Source organism: Procambarus clarkii, chromosome 3 (assembly GCF_040958095.1).
Source record: "Procambarus clarkii isolate CNS0578487 chromosome 3, FALCON_Pclarkii_2.0, whole genome shotgun sequence".
Taxonomy (NCBI): domain Eukaryota; kingdom Metazoa; phylum Arthropoda; class Malacostraca; order Decapoda; family Cambaridae; genus Procambarus; species Procambarus clarkii.
The window spans coordinates 11,965,007-11,982,976 of NC_091152.1; the positions used below are offsets into that span (position 1 = coordinate 11,965,007).

Sequence of the window (17,970 nt, forward strand, 5' to 3'; positions counted from 1 at the left end):
TGAAATCTTTAGGGAACCAGATCCAATAAGAATTCCAGAGAACAACATAGAGCACATAGAGGTGTCTAGAGACAAAGTGGAAAAAATGCTCAAGGAGCTAAGTAAGAACAAAGCAGTTGGTCCAGATGGAGTTTCACCATGGGTTCTGAGAGAATGTGCACCTGAGCTCAGCATTCCACTTCAACTGATTTTTCAGGCATCCCTGTGTACAGGAGCTGTAGCTGATGTGTGGAAAAAGGCTAACATAGTTCCAATCTACAAAAGTGGAAACAGGGAAAACCCCCTTAATTATAGACCTGTATCATTGACAAGTGTAATAGTCAAAATATTGGAAAAAATAATTAAAACTAAATGGGTAGAACACTTGGAGGAAAACGATATAATATCAGACAGACAGTATGGTTTTCGATCTGGAAGATCCTGTGTAACGAACTTGCTCAGTTTTTATGATCGAGCCACAGAGATTTTACAGGAAAGAGATGGTTGGGTTAACTGCATCTATCTGGACCTAAAAAAGGCTTTCGACAGAGTTCCCCATAAGAGGTTGTTCTGGAAACTGGAACATATTGGAGGAGTGACAGGTAAGCTACTAACATGGATGAAAAATTTCCTAACTGACAGAAAAATGAGGGCCATAATCAGAGGCAAGGTATCGGATTGGAGGAATGTCACGAGTGGAGTACCTCAGGGTTCAGTTCTTGCACCGGTAATGTTCATTGTCTACATAAACGATCTACCAGTGGGAATACACAATTACATGAACATGTTTGCTGATGATGCTAAGATAATAGGGAAGATAAGAAACTTAGATGATTGTCATGCCCTTCAAGAAGACCTGGACAAAATAAGTACATGGAGCAACACTTGGCAAATGGAATTTAATGTGAATAAATGCCATGTTACGGAATGTGGAATTGGAGAACATAGACCCCACACAACCTATAAATTATGTGAGAAATCTTTAAAGAATTCTGATAAAGAAAAGGATCTAGGGGTGGTTTTAGATAGAAAAATGTCACCTGAGGACCACATTAAGAATATTGTGCGAGGAGCCTATGCTACACTTTCTAACCTTAGAATTGCTTTTAAATACATGGATGGAGAAATACTAAAGAAATTGTTCACGACTTTTATTAGACCAAAGCTGGAATATGCAGCGGTTATATGGTGCCCATAACTTAAGAAGCACATCAACAAACTGGAAAAGGTGCAACGACATGCCACTAAGTGGCTCCCAGAACTGAAGGACAAGAGCTACGAGGAGAGATTAGAGGCATTAAATATGCAAAAACTAGAAGATAGAAGAAAAAGAGGTGATATGATCACTACGTTCAAAATAGTAACAGGAATACATAAAATTGATAGGGAAGAATTCCTGAGACTCGGAACTTCAAGAACAAGAGGTCATAGATTTAAACTAACGAAACAAAGCTGCCGGAGAAATATACGAAAATTCACTTTTGTAAACAGAGTGGTAGACGGTTGGAACAAGTTAATTGAGAGGGTAGTGGAGGCCAAAACCATCAGTAATTTCAAAGTGTTATATGAGAAAGAGTGCTGGGGAGACGGGACACCACAAGCGTAGCTCTCATCCTGTAACTACACTGAGGTAATTACACTTAGGTAATTACAGTGTGATGACATGGTGATGCTATGCTCGTTTGCTCGTTTTCATTTGGGGAGTTCTATCCACTAGTTTGGCTTTTAGAAGAAATATTTTAACCAGAATAGGGGTTAGTTTTTTTGCGTTTAAGACCCGGTCGATGGTAGACATAGAATGCTTCCAGCCACATGAGGATTTCTATAGGCCATTGCTCCTTGTGCCTGTCTAAGGAGGGGGGGAGGGGCAGGTTCTGGCTCATTGGTCCCCGGTAGGTCTAGAACTCCACGTGCATTGACTGATGCCAGGATCTAATACATTCATATCAGCTCAGTTAGCTTTGTGGAGCCAAAGGGGCTCCCCCCAGAAAATGAGTTCCTAATTTGCCTATTCATAGATATGAGAAAGGCCTTTGATACTCTAAACCTTAACTACCTCTTACTTAATGAATATTGATTAATGACTAACTTGTAAAACTATTGATATCTGCCATGTATAAACTTAAGAAAACTGTAGTTTTCTACAGTTCTTTCTAACTGTAGGTCTCTGCCCGAAACGCTTTGCGTAATAGTGGCTTTAGGCATTGTATGTACTAGCTCTATCTATAAAGCCAACAAACTTTGTAAAATCTCTTTATGTATGTACCTTTGCCTAAATAAAAATTATTATTATTATATTATATTATTATTATAGTTAGTCTGTATATTTATTCAAGTTACTATCTGCTCTTCTGTTGCAATTAATGCTTTTAATTCAACATGTAATTATTGTCATTCTTTCTTTTACTTCAGTTCAATTTATGTTTTTAATCTCAATTATTCTTAAGTGTTAGTTTTAAAGTTTCCCCTACATCTTGCCCAAAATGCTGTGCGTATTAGTGGCGTTAGGTTTAGTATATACTAACTCTGTCTAGAAATCCAACATTTTACTTGTACTGTAACTCAATATGTATGTACTTTTACATAATAAACTATTTATTTGTTTATTATTTGTATGAGTCCTTGCCTGGGAGCATTCTGTTTGTTGTGTGGGGTGCGCTGATGCTTGCACTTGTTTTTATAGCATGCTGTGGTCTCTATTCTTAGCTTTAAAGTGTCGGCTGTGTTTGGGGTCTGTTCCTTTAGTGAGTGGCCTCAGTGCCTTGGGTGTCCTGTCTGGCTAGCTGCTTTCAGGCCCTGGTAAATCTGTCACTGGTCTCAGACATGGTTTGTTATGGATCAACCTGCCAAGTTCATGCTTGCTATCTGTGAGCTTGAAGGCGTGAAACTTGATTTCACTTGAAAATTTGATTTCATTGTTCATTGCCCTGGATGATGATAATTCTTTCTCCTTCTGCCATGTTTTCTACTGGGTTGGAGACACCTATGACCCTGAGTCCTATGAGGTTTGCTGTCACTGATTGATTCAGCTTCATGTTTGAAAGTTTATCATGTGGCAGCCACTTTGCAAGCGAGGTATGCTTGGGATAGGTGTTCACAGCATTGTGATAATTACAATGCCCCGGAGTGGCTCCCTAAGGTGTTTTGGGACTCAGAATTGGAGGTGTTGGTGACCTCCAGCTGGCTGGTTGGGGCCTCCTCTTCCTTCTCCTGTGGATGTGGTTCTCTCTACTTCTGGTCATCTCCACTTCCATCCCTGGCTTTGGCACTGAAGCATCTGAGGGTTTCACAGTCAGTTCAGGGTTCAGGTCAAGATTCAGCTCAGGGTGCAGCTCACTTTTTCTGAGGGTGGTCCCATCCACTTCAATAGTGGAGGCAGTCAAGCCTTCTGGTACCAATGGGGGTTTGAGGGGGTTTTGCCTTCACAACTGCTTCCCCACTCTGAACCTTCTCCTTGGAGGGATGCCTTTTTGTCTCAGGCACTGGGCAAAGACTTTGGCTCTGGCCTTCATGGTAAGGTTTGGGGGTAAAAGTAGTCAAAGGAGGGTCCATGAGTGCCTTTTCAATCTCTGGTTCCTCTGTGCAGGGTCTTTTGGTTGTAACAGAACCCATGAGCACCACACCAGAAATAAATACAGTTTTGATATTCCTAGAGTACGTCTTAATCAAACTAGAAATGCTCTGCAAATCAAGGGGCCCAGAATGTGGAATGACCTTCCCAACCATGTTAAGGACTGTACCTCTCTCAACCAGTTTAAGATAAAAACGAAGCTATACCTAATAAATTCCCTGTAACCTACCTTACCCCTCTACTGTCAACCAATGTCTGTTTTTTTAAAGAGCGCTGTTTGTCGACAATTGTATTTGTGCTGCTTTTTCAGCTATGTTTTCATTTCTTGTTTTCATTTTACTCTTTATGCTCAATTAGTATTAAGCTTTAGTCATTTAAGTTTTTCATGCCCGAAACGCTTTGCGTAATAGTGGCTTTAGGCATTGTATGTACTAGCTCTATCTATAAGTCCACCAATCTTTGTAAAATTTCTTGAATGTATGTACCTTACCTAAATAAACATTTATTTATTTATTTATTTATTTATTTATTTTGCTTCAGGAGTAGAATTTTTCATAGCCTCCTTCTATGTACTACATGTACTCACTTATTTGAATTCTGCTAAGCCAAATACTGTACTATACTTTATTTGGGTTATTCATCCAAAATAGCATCTGGATAATTTTCTGGCAAACTTCTCCATATCCGGGCAGAAATATGGATAACCGGAGATTTGGAAAGATAAAGCACACTAGCACAGAGTCTATGTCAAATCAGGATAATTTTCTAGCAAAATTTAACCATATCTGGACAGAAATCTGGATAACCAGAGATTAGGTTACGTAAATTTTCAAGAAGAACACATCTTAAGATCTGTAGTATCAAACAAGAAGACAAACTACCACAAGGTAAGCTTTAGTTTCTCTTTGAAATTATATTTTTGATTTATAGTGTGTGTGTGAGTGTGGAAATTAAAATTATCAGTATGTTGGTTGTGGTACAACAAATTTTTAAAATGGTAATTTTTGGACTTTCCCTGTAAGAATTCTACTTATATGGATGTCTGGCTTAAATGGTGAGGGGGGGGGGGGTCCTTTCCATATAGTCCAGATAAGCGAGCTTAGACAATATTAGTATGATTCTTTTTTCTTCTTCTTTGCGATATGTACAGTTGGCATGAAGGTTTTCCTTAGGATGACTGTACGAGTGGTAATTTTGAAACATCACATCACTTAACATCACTCACAGTGGTGCATCAATGTTCATAATTTGGCAGAGCTTGAAAGTTACTGAGGTCATCTATTTGTGTGAGGATGATGACCAAAATAAACATATGAATTTGGCTGCTCTCCCTTGGGTTTGATTCTGGGTTCTGTTTGGTGCCTTAGAGTTATTGTATTTCTGGAGGTTACCATCTTCCTGCATTTCATTTTCAGTGTCTTGTGTGGAACTGTTTCAATATCTCCTGCAGAATTCATACCCCTTTTCATTGATGGACCCAGCCTCTTTCCAGAGTGGATCTGTCTTGGCTTATTAGCTGCAGTGTGAGTTTTAGGTTCATCCTGGCTAACTGATAACCTCCTCTCTTTTACTTGGGGGCTTGGCAGGGGGATCTGTCTGACTGATACTATTTATTGGCAGAAGTGAATTCTGTCTTTCATGTGTTCCTAGGCAGTGCTTCTTATGCTCTAATCAGGCACCGAGTGGTTCCTCTGGTGCAAAGGACAATTGCATCCCAAAGGATGCAATTGTCAGCTGCATGTGCTCTGGGGAGAGCACATGCTGTTTGGAGAGCAGGTATTGTGGATGACCACCGGGTGAGTATGCACTTAGCGGCAGTTTTGCATATTTGTATTTATGTGGAGGGGTTCTCTGTGCAACTCCATGAGAATGTGGCTTTGTTTAGGTTGGCCTCAGGTGTCGAGAACTTAGGGTCTGCAGATTCACCTTTGGTGTCCTTGCTCAAGATGCTTGCTCCTCTTCTTCAGGAAACAGTGGTGGCATTTTAGCTGTCTTGCCTCACATGTCAACAGACTGAATTGGCCTAGTCTTTAGATTCGGTTTGGTCCCTTCCCGGTTTGTCTGCCTCCCCTTTTTCTTCACTTCTCTTTCCTGAGGAGGCTACAACCAGTTGTTGTGTATCCATGGGTTCTACCCATGGTCATTGGGGATGATCTGGTTGGGTTACAGCCTCACCTGCTTTTAAGCAAGGTAAGTTTTCAGGACAGTTCAATTTCTGGACCATTGCATTTCCTGCTGTGAGTTTGTTTTCTGCTTAACATTGCAACTACATATTGCAGAAACATGGCTCTGCTCATGGTTTGCATCAGCCACTTCAAGGTTCCCCCTTTTTCGTTCCACAGTAGGTGGGGGTCATCTGGGTAATTTTACCAGCTCCTAGTCTCACGATAAGCTGGCTTTTCTGGTCATCTCTCATCCTGTGTGGGGTTAGTCTGTCCCACCCCCCTCTTTGGGCTGGGGCTTTTGGATCAGGGTTCCTTCCCAACTCTCCAATAGGGCATTGCAGCTTGGTTGGACCATGCATGATTGAGATGGCCTAGTCCCTTTGGTGGGTATCGCAATTGTTCCTTGTCCTGAAGAGGGAACTCGGCGGACCTGTGATGCGTCTTTCCCGTTTGAACAATTTCACTTCCGGTCTGGCCTTCCACATGGTCTGGTATTATAGGTAGGCCAAATAGAACCCCTGTGGCTCATGTGATCCTTTAGGTGGAGCAAACTCTATGAGATAGCTTTAGGGAACACAGGGGCTCTACCAGAAAGAGGCATTTTATTACATTCAATCCATGGATTTCTGAGAGAGCCCCTTGTGGATTCCAGAAGCTCTCTCAATGAGATGCCTCCCACTACTAGGTCACATGAGTCATAGAGCTCTATTTGGCCTATCAAGGACCAGAGCCAGAACCTGGTTCCCCTCACAGAGACACAGAGAGCAGGTGCCACTTCATCATCCCATCAGGAATGCATATTTTCTGTCCAGTTTGTGTTGTTTAGACTTAGTTCGTAGGGTGCTTGGAGCTGCATGTGCTCAGAGTTACCTTCTCTGTGTGCTACCTAGCACCATCCAGGACCATTATCAAGCTTGTGTAAAGTCTGTGTATACCCCATCTGTGCAGAGAAATGCAACTTAATGATACCCGGAACTGAATGACAAGAGATATGAGGCGTGGATAGAAGCATTAAATATGCCAAAACTAGGAGAGAAAAAAGGCAATACGATCCCTGCTTACAAAGTAGTAATGAGAATCAGCAAAATTGACAGGGAAGAATTCCCAAGACCTGGAACTTCAAGAACAAGAGGTCATAGATTTCAGCTAACTAAACAAAGCTGCTGAAGAAATATAAGAAAATTCACTTTTGCAAGCAGAGTGGTAGATATTTGGAACAAGTTAGGTGAGGTCGTTATGTGACAAAGAGTGCTGGGAAGACGGGACACCACGAACGTAGCTCTCATCCTGTAACTACACTTAGGTAATTACACTCGGGTAATTACTGGAGCCTGGGTGAAAAGTGTTCAACATCCACCACTTGTTGAATCGAGCAAGATTTTGTTACAAGCCTTACACATAAAAGAACAGCTAATCAGCAATGTTAGTTATTATATTTGAATTCAGCACATCAAAATGCAAGATAAACAGTTCTTTTCATCTCTGAAGCAAACAACTTTTGAAAAAATTTTGACTAGTGTTATCAAAGTTCAGCCTAGCTCTGCAGTTTTTGTGCAAAATTGTAAATGCAATTAGGGAATACATAATTTATTTATTTATTTATTTATTTATTTATTTATGCATATACAAGAATGTACATAAGGAATGTGAGGATACAAATATGGTAATTACAGTCTTGTAAAGCCACTAGCACGCGCAGCGTTTCGGGCAGAAACGAATAATATTTTCTTTATGCTTATGTTTTGCAAAGGTGTTTTCAAATGCGATGATGCAATAAGCTGTCAGTAATGTTATTTGTAAAGCAGAACATGTAGATCATAGGTACACACAGATATATTCGTGTCACTAATACTAGTATGTACACCAATTTATATTCTTTGAACAATAAAACACAGTTTTAGTTATAATTGCACTATATACATTCATTTTATATACTGTAGCTATCTACATTTTGTGGCATCATAATAAACCAATAAGCAATTCTGGTGGGTGTGGTAAGGAAATCCAAGCACAGTATAGCACCACAAGCGACCAGCAGACGATGCCAGCAGATGACACCACCTGACGCAGCAAAATGCCTCCAATATACTAAGCACATTGCTAACCCAAGGTACAACACTGTTGTTATTATCAGATTCGTGGCACTAAATCATGAACATGAATAATTTTACACATGCTAATTTGTTAAAGAAATATGAGGTCCAATTTCATGATGTGTGGATGCATGAAACTGCGGCTGTGCACTGTGTATGTCTTTCTTGCATTATATCATCATAACAGCATTGTGCTCACTGATATCTGAGCCTAGTACATAGTCTTTATCACTGTCAGGTTCTTCTAAGGCACTATCATTGCAAAATAATTGTATTTATTTCTTCATTATTAATGATGCTGCGGGCACAAGCTGAATGGCGATGCTTTGAGCTGTTGCTGTGTATGCTACCAATGGTCACCCTCTCAATAATGAGGGGTCTCACACCCAAGAGGGGGTGCCTAAAAAATATTTCCATGGTGGCATCCGTTTACTGGAGGCCAGAGGAAGCAAATATGAGCCCTGTGTATATGCAGGACTTTTAATTCTTACATGGTACTTTAAATCATCCTTCATAGACTTGCACAGTAGGGGTCAGACATGGTGCAATCAACCCTGTTTGACATGTGCATTTGAAGAATTAAATACATAGATGAAGAAATATTAAAAGAAATTGTTCGCAACTTTTGTGAGACCAAAATTTAAATATGCAAAAAACTGAATAAGGTGCAAAGCCATGCAACTAAATGGCTTTTGGAACTGAAAAACAACAGCTACGATGAAAGGTTAGAGGTGTTAAATATATCAAAACTAGAAGATACAAGAAAAGAGGTGATGTGATCACTACATACAAAATAGGAACAGGAATCGACAATATTTACAAAATATTTTTTGAAAACTGCAGTTTCAAAAACAAGAGGACATAGGTTCAAACTAAGGAAACAAAGTTGCTGAAAAAACATTACAAAGTTCTTTTTTTGCAAGCAGAGGGGTAGATAATTGGAACGAGTTAAGTGAGAGGGGTGGTGGAGGCCAAAACCATCAATAGTTTCAAAGCATCACATGACAAAGAGTACAGTACTGGGAAGACAGGACACCACAAGCTTAGCTCTCATCCTGTAACTGCACTTAGGTAATTACTAACCCCCCTCTAGTAGGGGGGGAGCAGGAGCTCCAGGTCTCCCCCAGCCTTCCAAGCCAGTTCTGGAGCAGATGTGAAGGATACACACACCAACCGACAAACCTGGAAGGAAGAGAGGGAATCAGAGAGCCACCGGGGCTGGTTTCCTGGGGGGGGGGGAGCCCCTTGTGGCTCTCTGGAGCTAACTAACCACATAGAAGAAAGACAAGGGACTTACCAGTGAGGAAAAAGACTACAGGTATTCAAGGAGAAAAAACAACAGGTCGAGAGAGATGACCGTGGGCAACACAGGACTTTTAAATCTAGATCACAGATTTAATGAAGCATGGAAATATTATCTAAATACCGGGATGCCATGACCCTGTTTGGACCGCCAAAACCTCCGCACCATAATATCAGCCCAGGTTATAATAGCAAAGACCACTGCAAGAGATGCAAATTTACAAAGATCATAGGAAAGAAGGTAGACCACAGGCTGGCTGGACTTAACCACTCTGCTGCATCGCTATTAACTCCTGAGCTGCGCATCTATTAATTATTAAATATTACAAAAAAGTTTTCCTTCTAATATTGTTAAAATGCATTTCCTGATTATGGGAAAATAATAAAAAAAATCATGTGAGACATTTTTGCTGTAAAAGGGGAATAAGTCTGTCAAGATGCAGACGTAGAAAGAGTACACATCTGGGTCGGTCTGCTCCAGCCATGCCGTCTGGCAGGAGCAGACCATGTGGAAATGTTTATTATTGATATACGAGCTCACTTATCCAAATTATATGGGAAAGCCCCCCCCTTCCCTGCCGGATAAGCCAGACATGGGGATAAGCAGAATTCTTTCCAGGGAAGTCCAAAAGTGAACATAAGTCCAAAAGTGAACATATTAGACAGTTTTTGTACCACAACCAACATAATTTGAATTTCCACACACACTATAATTAGTGTACTCACCTAATTGTACTTGTGGGGGTTGAGCTCTGGCTCTTTGGTCCCACCTCTCAACCGTCAATCAACAGGTGTGCAGGTTCCTGAGCCTATTGGGCTCTATCATATCTACACTTGAAACTGTGTATGGAGTCAGCCTCCACCACATCACTTCCTAATGCATTCCATTTGTCAACCACTCTGACACTAAAAAAAAGTTCTTTCTAATATCTCTGTGGCTCAATTGGGCACTCAGCTTCCACCTGTGTCCCCTAGTGCGTGTGCACCTTGTGTTAAATAGCCTGTCTTTATCTACCCTATCAATTCCCCTGAGAACCTTGAATGTGGTGATCATGTCCCCCCTATCTCTACTGTCTTCCAACGAAGTGAGGTTTAATTCCCGTAGTCTCTCTTCATAGCTCATACCTCTCAGCTCAGGTACTAGTCTGGTGGCAAACCTTTGAACCTTTTCCAGTTTAGTCTTATGCTTGACCAGATATGGACTCCATGCTGGAGCTGCATACTCCAGGATTGGTCTGACATATGTGGTATATAATGATCTGAAAGATTCCTTACACAAGTTTCTAAAGGCCGTTCTTATGTTAGCCAACCTGGCATATGCCGCTGATGTTATCCTCTTGATATGGGCTTCAGGGGACAGGTCTGGTGTGATATCAACCCCCAGGTCTTTCTCTCTCTCTCTGACTCTTGAAGTATTTCATCTCCCAAATGATACCTTGTATCTGGTCTCCTGCTCCCTACCCCTATCTTCATTACATTACATTTGCTTGGGTTAAACTCTAACATCCATTTGTTCGACCATTCCTGCAGCTTGTCCAGGTCTTCTTGAAGCCTCAAGCTGTCCTCCTCTGTCTTAATCCTTTTCATAATTTTGGCGTTGTCAGCAAACATTGAGAGGAATGAGTCTATACCCTCTGGGAGATCATTTACATATATCAAAAACAGGATAGGTCCGAGTACAGAGCCTTCTGGAACTCCACTGGTGACTTCACGCCAATCTGAGGTCTCACCCCTCACTGTAACTCTCTGCTTCCTATTGCTTAGGTACTCCCTTATCTACTGGAGCACTCTACCAGTTACTCCTGCCTGTTTCTCCAGCTTATGCATCAGCCTTTTATGGGGTACTGTGTTAAATGCTTTCCGACAGTCCAAAAAAATGCAGTCCGCCCATCCTTCTCTTTCTTGCTTAATCTTTGTCACCTGATCGTAAAATTCTATCAAGCCTGTAAGGCAAGATTTACCCTCCCTTTGTCAAGGAGGCAGTGTGTGTGGCTGGCTGGGTTGGTGAGTTAAGCTGGTTGGTTAGCAGGCTGGTAGATTGGCAGGGCAAGTGGGTGGGCAGACAGATGGGCTTGATGAATGGATGGATAACTGGCTGGCTGGCTGGCTGGTTGGCAGGTGGGCATGGAGGGCAGGCAGGCAGACAGGTGAAAGGAAAGAAGGTGGGTGGGCAGGTAGGTGGGTAGGCAGGCATGGACAGGCAGGTGGGTGGGCAGGCAGACAGGCAGGTGGGCAGGCAGGCAGGCAGGCAGGCAGGCAGACAGGCAGGTGGGCAGGCTTCAGGTAGGCAAGAGGGTGGGTGGATAGGCAAGAGGGTGGGTAGGTAGGCAGGAGGGTGGGTGTTCTAGTAGGCAGGTAAGTAGGTGGGCAGGCAGGTAAGCAGGTGGGAAGGCAGGTGGGCAGGCAGGTAAGCAGGTGGGCAGGCAGATAAGCAGGAGGCAGCACCACTCAATAAAAGTTTCACAACAGGTAGGAGCAGCAGCCAGAAAAGCTAACCAAACCCCTTGGAATAATCAAGCGTATCTTTGACTTAATTAAAAGAAAGAAATTATTCTACTGTATAAATCTCTGGTGTGCCCCCATTTGGATTACTGTATCCAAGCATGGAGACCTCATCTTCAAAAGGACATAGCTGCTCTGGAGAAAGTGCAACACCAGGCAACAAAAATCATTCCAGAGCTAAGTCATCTCTCTTATCAGAAATGGTTGAGGGCCACAGGGCTAACAACACTGCAAACCAGGCATGACAGGATAGTTCTTATTGAAACTTTTACAATACTGAACAATTTGGAGGATGCTGATCTGGACAATTTCGTTGAAAGGTCAGATGTAACACATACAAGGAGCAAAGGTTTCAAGCTCAACTAGCCACAATGTAGAACTGAGAACAGGAGATGCTTTTTCACCCACAGGGTGATAAACTCATGGAACTGCCTACCCGCTGAAGCTGAAAATGCCAAAAAACTGTTGAATTACAAAACTCAACTGGAAAATATTATCAAGGCAAATGGGGGAAACTTCAACAAGCCACCAGCTTCCTGTCCTCGTCGAGGCCACTAGTGTCAGTGGCCCTCAGGTAAATGGCAATAGTGGAAACTAATATAAATTATATGATGTCGGATGCAATATTTCCAGGGGGGGGGGATACCTGGTTGTTAAATGTTTTGCACAGTTTCCTGAATGTAGTAAGAACTCTATTTTGTCTTGCAAAAACCTGTCTTTGACCTTCAGTCTGTCTGGAGCAGCACGAGGCAATGTTGGGGCGAGAATGCCTCGGTATGATTCCTAAATGTCTTTGCCGAATGTAGTTAATAATTTTGTAAAAAATGGCAAGACTGAACATACACATGGATGGTTTATTGCCTGATTTCACCGTATACATATTATGATTGTTCAAAATGGTTACATCAATAAGGTGAAAAAATATTTTCTTTGTCCACTTCACAGTTCTTCGTACACACTCAACAGCGCCAACCATCGTGTCACACTTATCAACCCAAGCATATGTATTTGTTATAGTTATGTATACAATCTGGTTTATACATGGCCTCTTTTGTTGTTCTGGTGACCTTGCCACTGCCTCTCCTTTGCCTAGTGTGAACGGTTGTCAAAATACTTACTTCATATTTGTCATTCCACTGCAAGCATATTTTCCTACTTTTGCATCTGGCAAATCACCTACACTAATATTTTCATCATACACTTGCTTTTCCCTTCTTCGTGGCTTTACTGTGCCACACATTCCAGTTCTCAACCTCAAGGTAAGGTAAGGTCTATGTTCCAGCAGGAGCCTAGTTAGCAAGGGACTGGTATAGTTATTGTCTGCATATAAAATGTGACCCTTGCTCAACACTGGCACCATCAGCATTCTCACTACATTTCCTAGCAAACCATGAGGATCATTATTTATGTCAACATCACTACCGGAATATAAATTCATGTCAATGACCATTCCTGTTTGACAATCACACAGAATAAAAATTTTTAGTTCAAATTTGTGCATTTTGGATGGAATATACTGCTCAAAGGCAAGATGTCCTTTGAAAAGCACAAGAGATTCATCAATCACTAGCATCTGACCTGGTGTGAAGTAATCTTTGAACTTCCCTTCAATTCATTTAGTACATGCCTCATCCTCCACAGTCCACCTCCACACAGGACCACGAACCAGAACCTAGCCCCCTCAGAGAGGCATGGGGAGCAATGGCCTATAGACACCCCCGTGTGGTTGGAAGCATTCTGTCTGCCATCGAACTGGTCAGGCATCCAGAAAGGTAAGCATCCCAAAACAAACCCCTATTCTGGTGAAAGTATTGCTACCAAAACCCGAACAAGTGGATAGAACTCCCCTAAAAGAACGAGCATACGAGCATGACATCACACATTGCCGTGCCGCTGTCTGCGCAGCTCCCCCCTCCCCAGGAGGGAGAAGGGTGAGCCCTAGACCCCCCATGCCGGCTATCCACCCATCAGTTCTGAGGCTAGATGTCAAAACACATGAAAAACCGCCGACCGGAGGGAGGGATGCCGAGGAGCCTCCGGGTCTCACCCAGAAAATGGTGTTTCATTACATTCAACGCTGGTTTTCTGGGGGAAGCCCCTTCGGCTCCCCGGAACTAACTACCCACATAGGAAAATTGTAATAGGGACTTACCTCGGAGGCGGAGACACTGCTCACTCCTCAACTCAATGTCGAGACAACTGGCTGCAACCGCCAACCCAAAGCGACACAGGCCCGACTGGGCCCCGAAACGTTCACGAGGTAACGGGCAACCAGGACCCTGTTCGACCACCAAAATCCCTGTGCCTGAATTTCAGCCCAGGACATGTTACCAAAGATGGCAGCAAGAACAGTGAACTTACAAATGTCATAGGCACGGGGATAGACTGCAGGCTGGCTAGCCTTAATAACTCTGTGGACGACCTGGGAGACCCCCACCAGCGAACAGGGAAGAAGGGGAAACTGATCAACCCAAAGCGTGTCCCCAGACACAGAAGCCGTGATGCGCAATCAACGGCGAAGAGCTGCAACTGGACACAAAACATGATGCACTCCCGGCCTAACCAACCAAGCATCAACTCTGGAAAGCAGCAGTCTTATTCTTTGCCAGAAAAGAAGGAGACGGCTGCAGACAGACAAAACCATCACGAAGACCTAAAGAGCAGAAACCCCTGCGCCAGAGGAGAGCATGAAGCTCCCCAACCCGACCCCCAGAGGCCAATGCCAACAGAAAAAGAGCCTTGGAGAAACAATCCTGAACTGAAGGGGCCACAACAAACTGAGGAGAAGACAGAAAAGAGAGCACTCTGTCCAATGACCAGGACGGCTCAGGCGGAGCATGAGCAGGCCGGAGGTGAAACAACGCACGAGACAGCTTGCGAAATGGTGCAAAAGTAACATCAATACCAAAAGCAAGCTGAAGCGGCTCCGCCAGCGCCGCTCAATATGAGGCGACAGTGTTGGGCATAAGGTGACGGTCCCGGAACAACCAAGAGAAAGTACAACACCACCCTAACAGAGAGCAAAGCACAATGACGAAGCCACAAAAAGAACCAGAAGGACCGTCAGGAAACTTCATACTGCTGCCGAGACGAAGCCCACAGGTGGGACACTAACAAGGAAGCCACCTGATCACCATAGAGATGATGATAAACTCGAGTCAAAAAGACCATACACGAAGACTTGAGGAGAAGATTGAACCAGCCACATGACGCTCCAGTCCGATCTGTTGGAAGAGGGGGAGCCACAGGAAAACCTCCAGGTTCAGACAAAGGGCAAGCAGTGCCTGAAACCACGGCTGGGCCGGCCGCCACGAGGCAAAGAGGACTACTCTCCCCTGGTAGGTCTCCAAGTGAGTCAGGACCTGGAGCAACAGCTGAACCGGGGAAAAGAGGTACAGGAACCCCCACCTTGACCAGTCCTGACGAAAAGAATCGATCCCGACGGCCTCGCCATCAGGGAAGGGCGCCACATACTGAGGAAGGAGCCGAGACCACGCCGACGCAAAGAGGTCCACCTCTGGGGGCCCAAACGTCTGGCAATGCCAATGGAAGGAATCGGCGTTGACCGTCCATTCCGTGGAAAGTGGAACAAAACGAGACAGGCCAGGACTTTGGACACTCGCCACACGTGAACAGCCAGGAGAGCTAAACCCTGAGAACTCAGCAGACGAGTCACCTGAAGCGACCAGCGCTAAAGAACCAAGGACCGCATCGAACCTCCTCGGTTCAGGCAATGAACCAGCATAGCATAGGCGTCTCGCACAACGTTCTTTATGTGGTCCTCAGGTGATAGTTTTCTACCTAGAACCACCCCCTAGATCTCTTTCTTTTTCAGAAGTCTTTAAAGATTTTCCACATAATTTATAGGTTGTGTGGGGGGTCTATGTTCTCCTATTCCACATTCCATAACATGGCATTTATGCACATTAAATTCCATTTGCCAAGTGGTGCTCCATATACTTATTTTGTCCAGGTCTTCTTAAGGGGCATTAGAATTATTTAAGTTTCTTATCCTTCATATTATTTTAGAATCATCAGCAAACATGTTCATATAATTCTGTATTCCATCTGTCAGATCATGTATGTAGACAATGAACATCACCGGTGCAAGAACTGAATGAACCCTGTGGGTACTCCACTTGTGACATTTCTTCAGTCCGATACAATACCTCTGATAACTGCCCACATGCAGGCGATGAGTCACAATAACGTGGCTGAAGTATGTTGACCAGACCACACACTAGAAATTGAAGGGACGACGACGTTTCGGTCCGTCCTGGACCATACTCAAGTCGATTGTGTCCAGGACGGACCGAAACGTCGTCGTCCCTTCAATTTCTAGTGTGTGGTCTGGTCAACAACTGCCCACATTTTTCTGTCAGAAAATTTTCATGCATGTTAGAAGCTTAACTGTCACTTCTCCAATATGTTCCAGTTTCCAGAACAACCTCTTATGTGAAACTCTGTCGAAAGCCTTTTTTAGGTCCAGATAGATGCAGTCAACCCAACCATCTCTTTCCTGTAATATCTCTGTTGCTCGATCATAGAAACTAAGTAAATTCATTACACAGGATCTTCCAGATCGAAAACCATACTCTTTGTCTGATATTATATTGTTTTTTCTCCATTTCTCCTGTTCTACCCATTTAGTTTTAATTATTTTTTCCAATATTTTGACTATTACACTTCTCAATGATACAGGTCTATAATTGAGGGGGGTCTTCCCTGCTGCCACTTTTGTAGACTGGAACTATGTTAGCCTTTTTCCACACATCAGCTACAACTCCTATACACAGGGATGCCTGAAAAATCCGTTGAAGTGGAATGCTGAGCTCAGGTGCACATTCTCTTAGAACCTATGGTGAAACTCCATCTGGACCAAGTGCTCTGTTCTTACTTAGCTCCTTGAGCATTTAGCATATGCCTCTGATGATATCTTTTTTCTGATGCTATACGTGTTTCACTGAATACTTCATCATACACAGAACAAAAAGCACAAAGTAGTGTTCCTCCAACACTGCAATCGTCAATATGGTGATAAACCTTCTGTTCCAATGAGCTTGTCAAAATTCCTGTTGGTTTCCTGAACAATAGTGTCTAAGTTCACTTATCCGAATTACATGAGAAGGACCCCATGCTGGATAAGCAGAAGTCTTACAGGGCATGTCCAAAAATGAACACATAGTATTTGCATTTTTTTTGTACTACAACCACCATAATTCTTATTTCCACACACATAAATAAAAAATATAATTTAAAAGAAAAACTGCAGCTTATTTTGTTGTAGTTTCTTCTCATGTGATACTGTAAAGCTTGAAAATTTTCATAACCTAGTTTCCAGTTATCTGAATATTTGTTTGGATATGGCAAAGTTTTACCAGAAAATTATCAGAATTTACTTTAAACTCTGTGCCAGCCTGCCTTATCCAGCCAAATCTCCGGTTATCTGAATTTCTGTTCAGATACTGCAAAGTTTTGCAGAAAATTATCAGAACTCAATTTTGGCTGGATAACTCAAATATGTGGTTCAGTGGGCTTCGGATAACCAAGCTCATACATATGTTCCATAAGCAGCTGGTCAAAGTATGACAAAAAAATTGTTCATTTGACTTATGTCAATGCCAGTGTAAGGAAAAAGTTCAGTAACACCAGCATCAGTAGCTTCAAATGTTTGAATATGTGGTACAAAGTCTGCACACCATCACTCCAAGGTGTAGTGGAGTGAGGGACTCCATCACACCATCAGCAGCCCCCGTGGTGTAGTGGTTATGACACTCACTTGGCGTTCCGCAAGCGCTTTGTCCTGGGTACGTATCCTGGCCGGGGAGGATTTACTGGGTGCAAATCCTTAACTGTATCCTCTGTTTAACTCAACAGTAAAATGGGTACCCGGTTGTTAAACGATTCTTCGCCGGGGTCGTATTCCAGGGAACCTAGGATTAACCACCATGCTGCACCAAGTTTATTGTGAAATTCCCCCGGTGCGCATGAAATACAGTGTTCCCAAAAAATCCTTTTTTCTTTGTAAAACCTAAATTCCCTTCCCTGAACATGTCTATGTAAAAATAAATAAATACCAAATTCCACTTATTTTGGCTGTGGACAAGGTGCACTGTGACGTCATCAGGGCCTGGTCGCCCGTGCGTGACTCGCCCAGACATGGTCGCATAGACCATTCAAGCACCAGGTGTTGCCACAAATATATTTTCAATTATTTGTTTTATGTATTTCCAATGTGGTTTTATTGTTTTTTATCATATATGATGCATATTTGTGTCCTTTACAATATGTATACAGTAGAATGTTCATAATGTTCCATGGAACCGTGGTACATGTGTCAGTAATGTGTCCACAATAA

At 42.8% G+C, this 17,970-nt stretch overlaps 1 protein-coding gene across 25 annotated transcripts in view; it reads right to left on the reverse strand.

Moving 5' to 3' along the window:
• LOC123760896 (CUGBP Elav-like family member 4) overlaps positions 1 to 17,970 on the reverse strand; it is a 1,099,894-nt gene that overhangs the window by 69,957 nt on the left and 1,011,967 nt on the right. For 20 of the 25 annotated variants that reach the window (XR_011229373.1, XM_069329176.1, XM_069329220.1 and 17 more), the window contains one exon: positions 8,892 to 8,990. The exons of the other annotated variants lie outside the window; for them this stretch is intronic. Coding sequence is in view for 19 of the 20 variants with exons in the window: in XM_069329176.1 (XP_069185277.1) it covers positions 8,892 to 8,990 (99 nt within the window). In the remaining variant the exon portion in view is untranslated. The remainder of the gene's footprint in view (positions 1 to 8,891; positions 8,991 to 17,970) is intronic. 25 annotated transcript variants of the gene reach the window in all.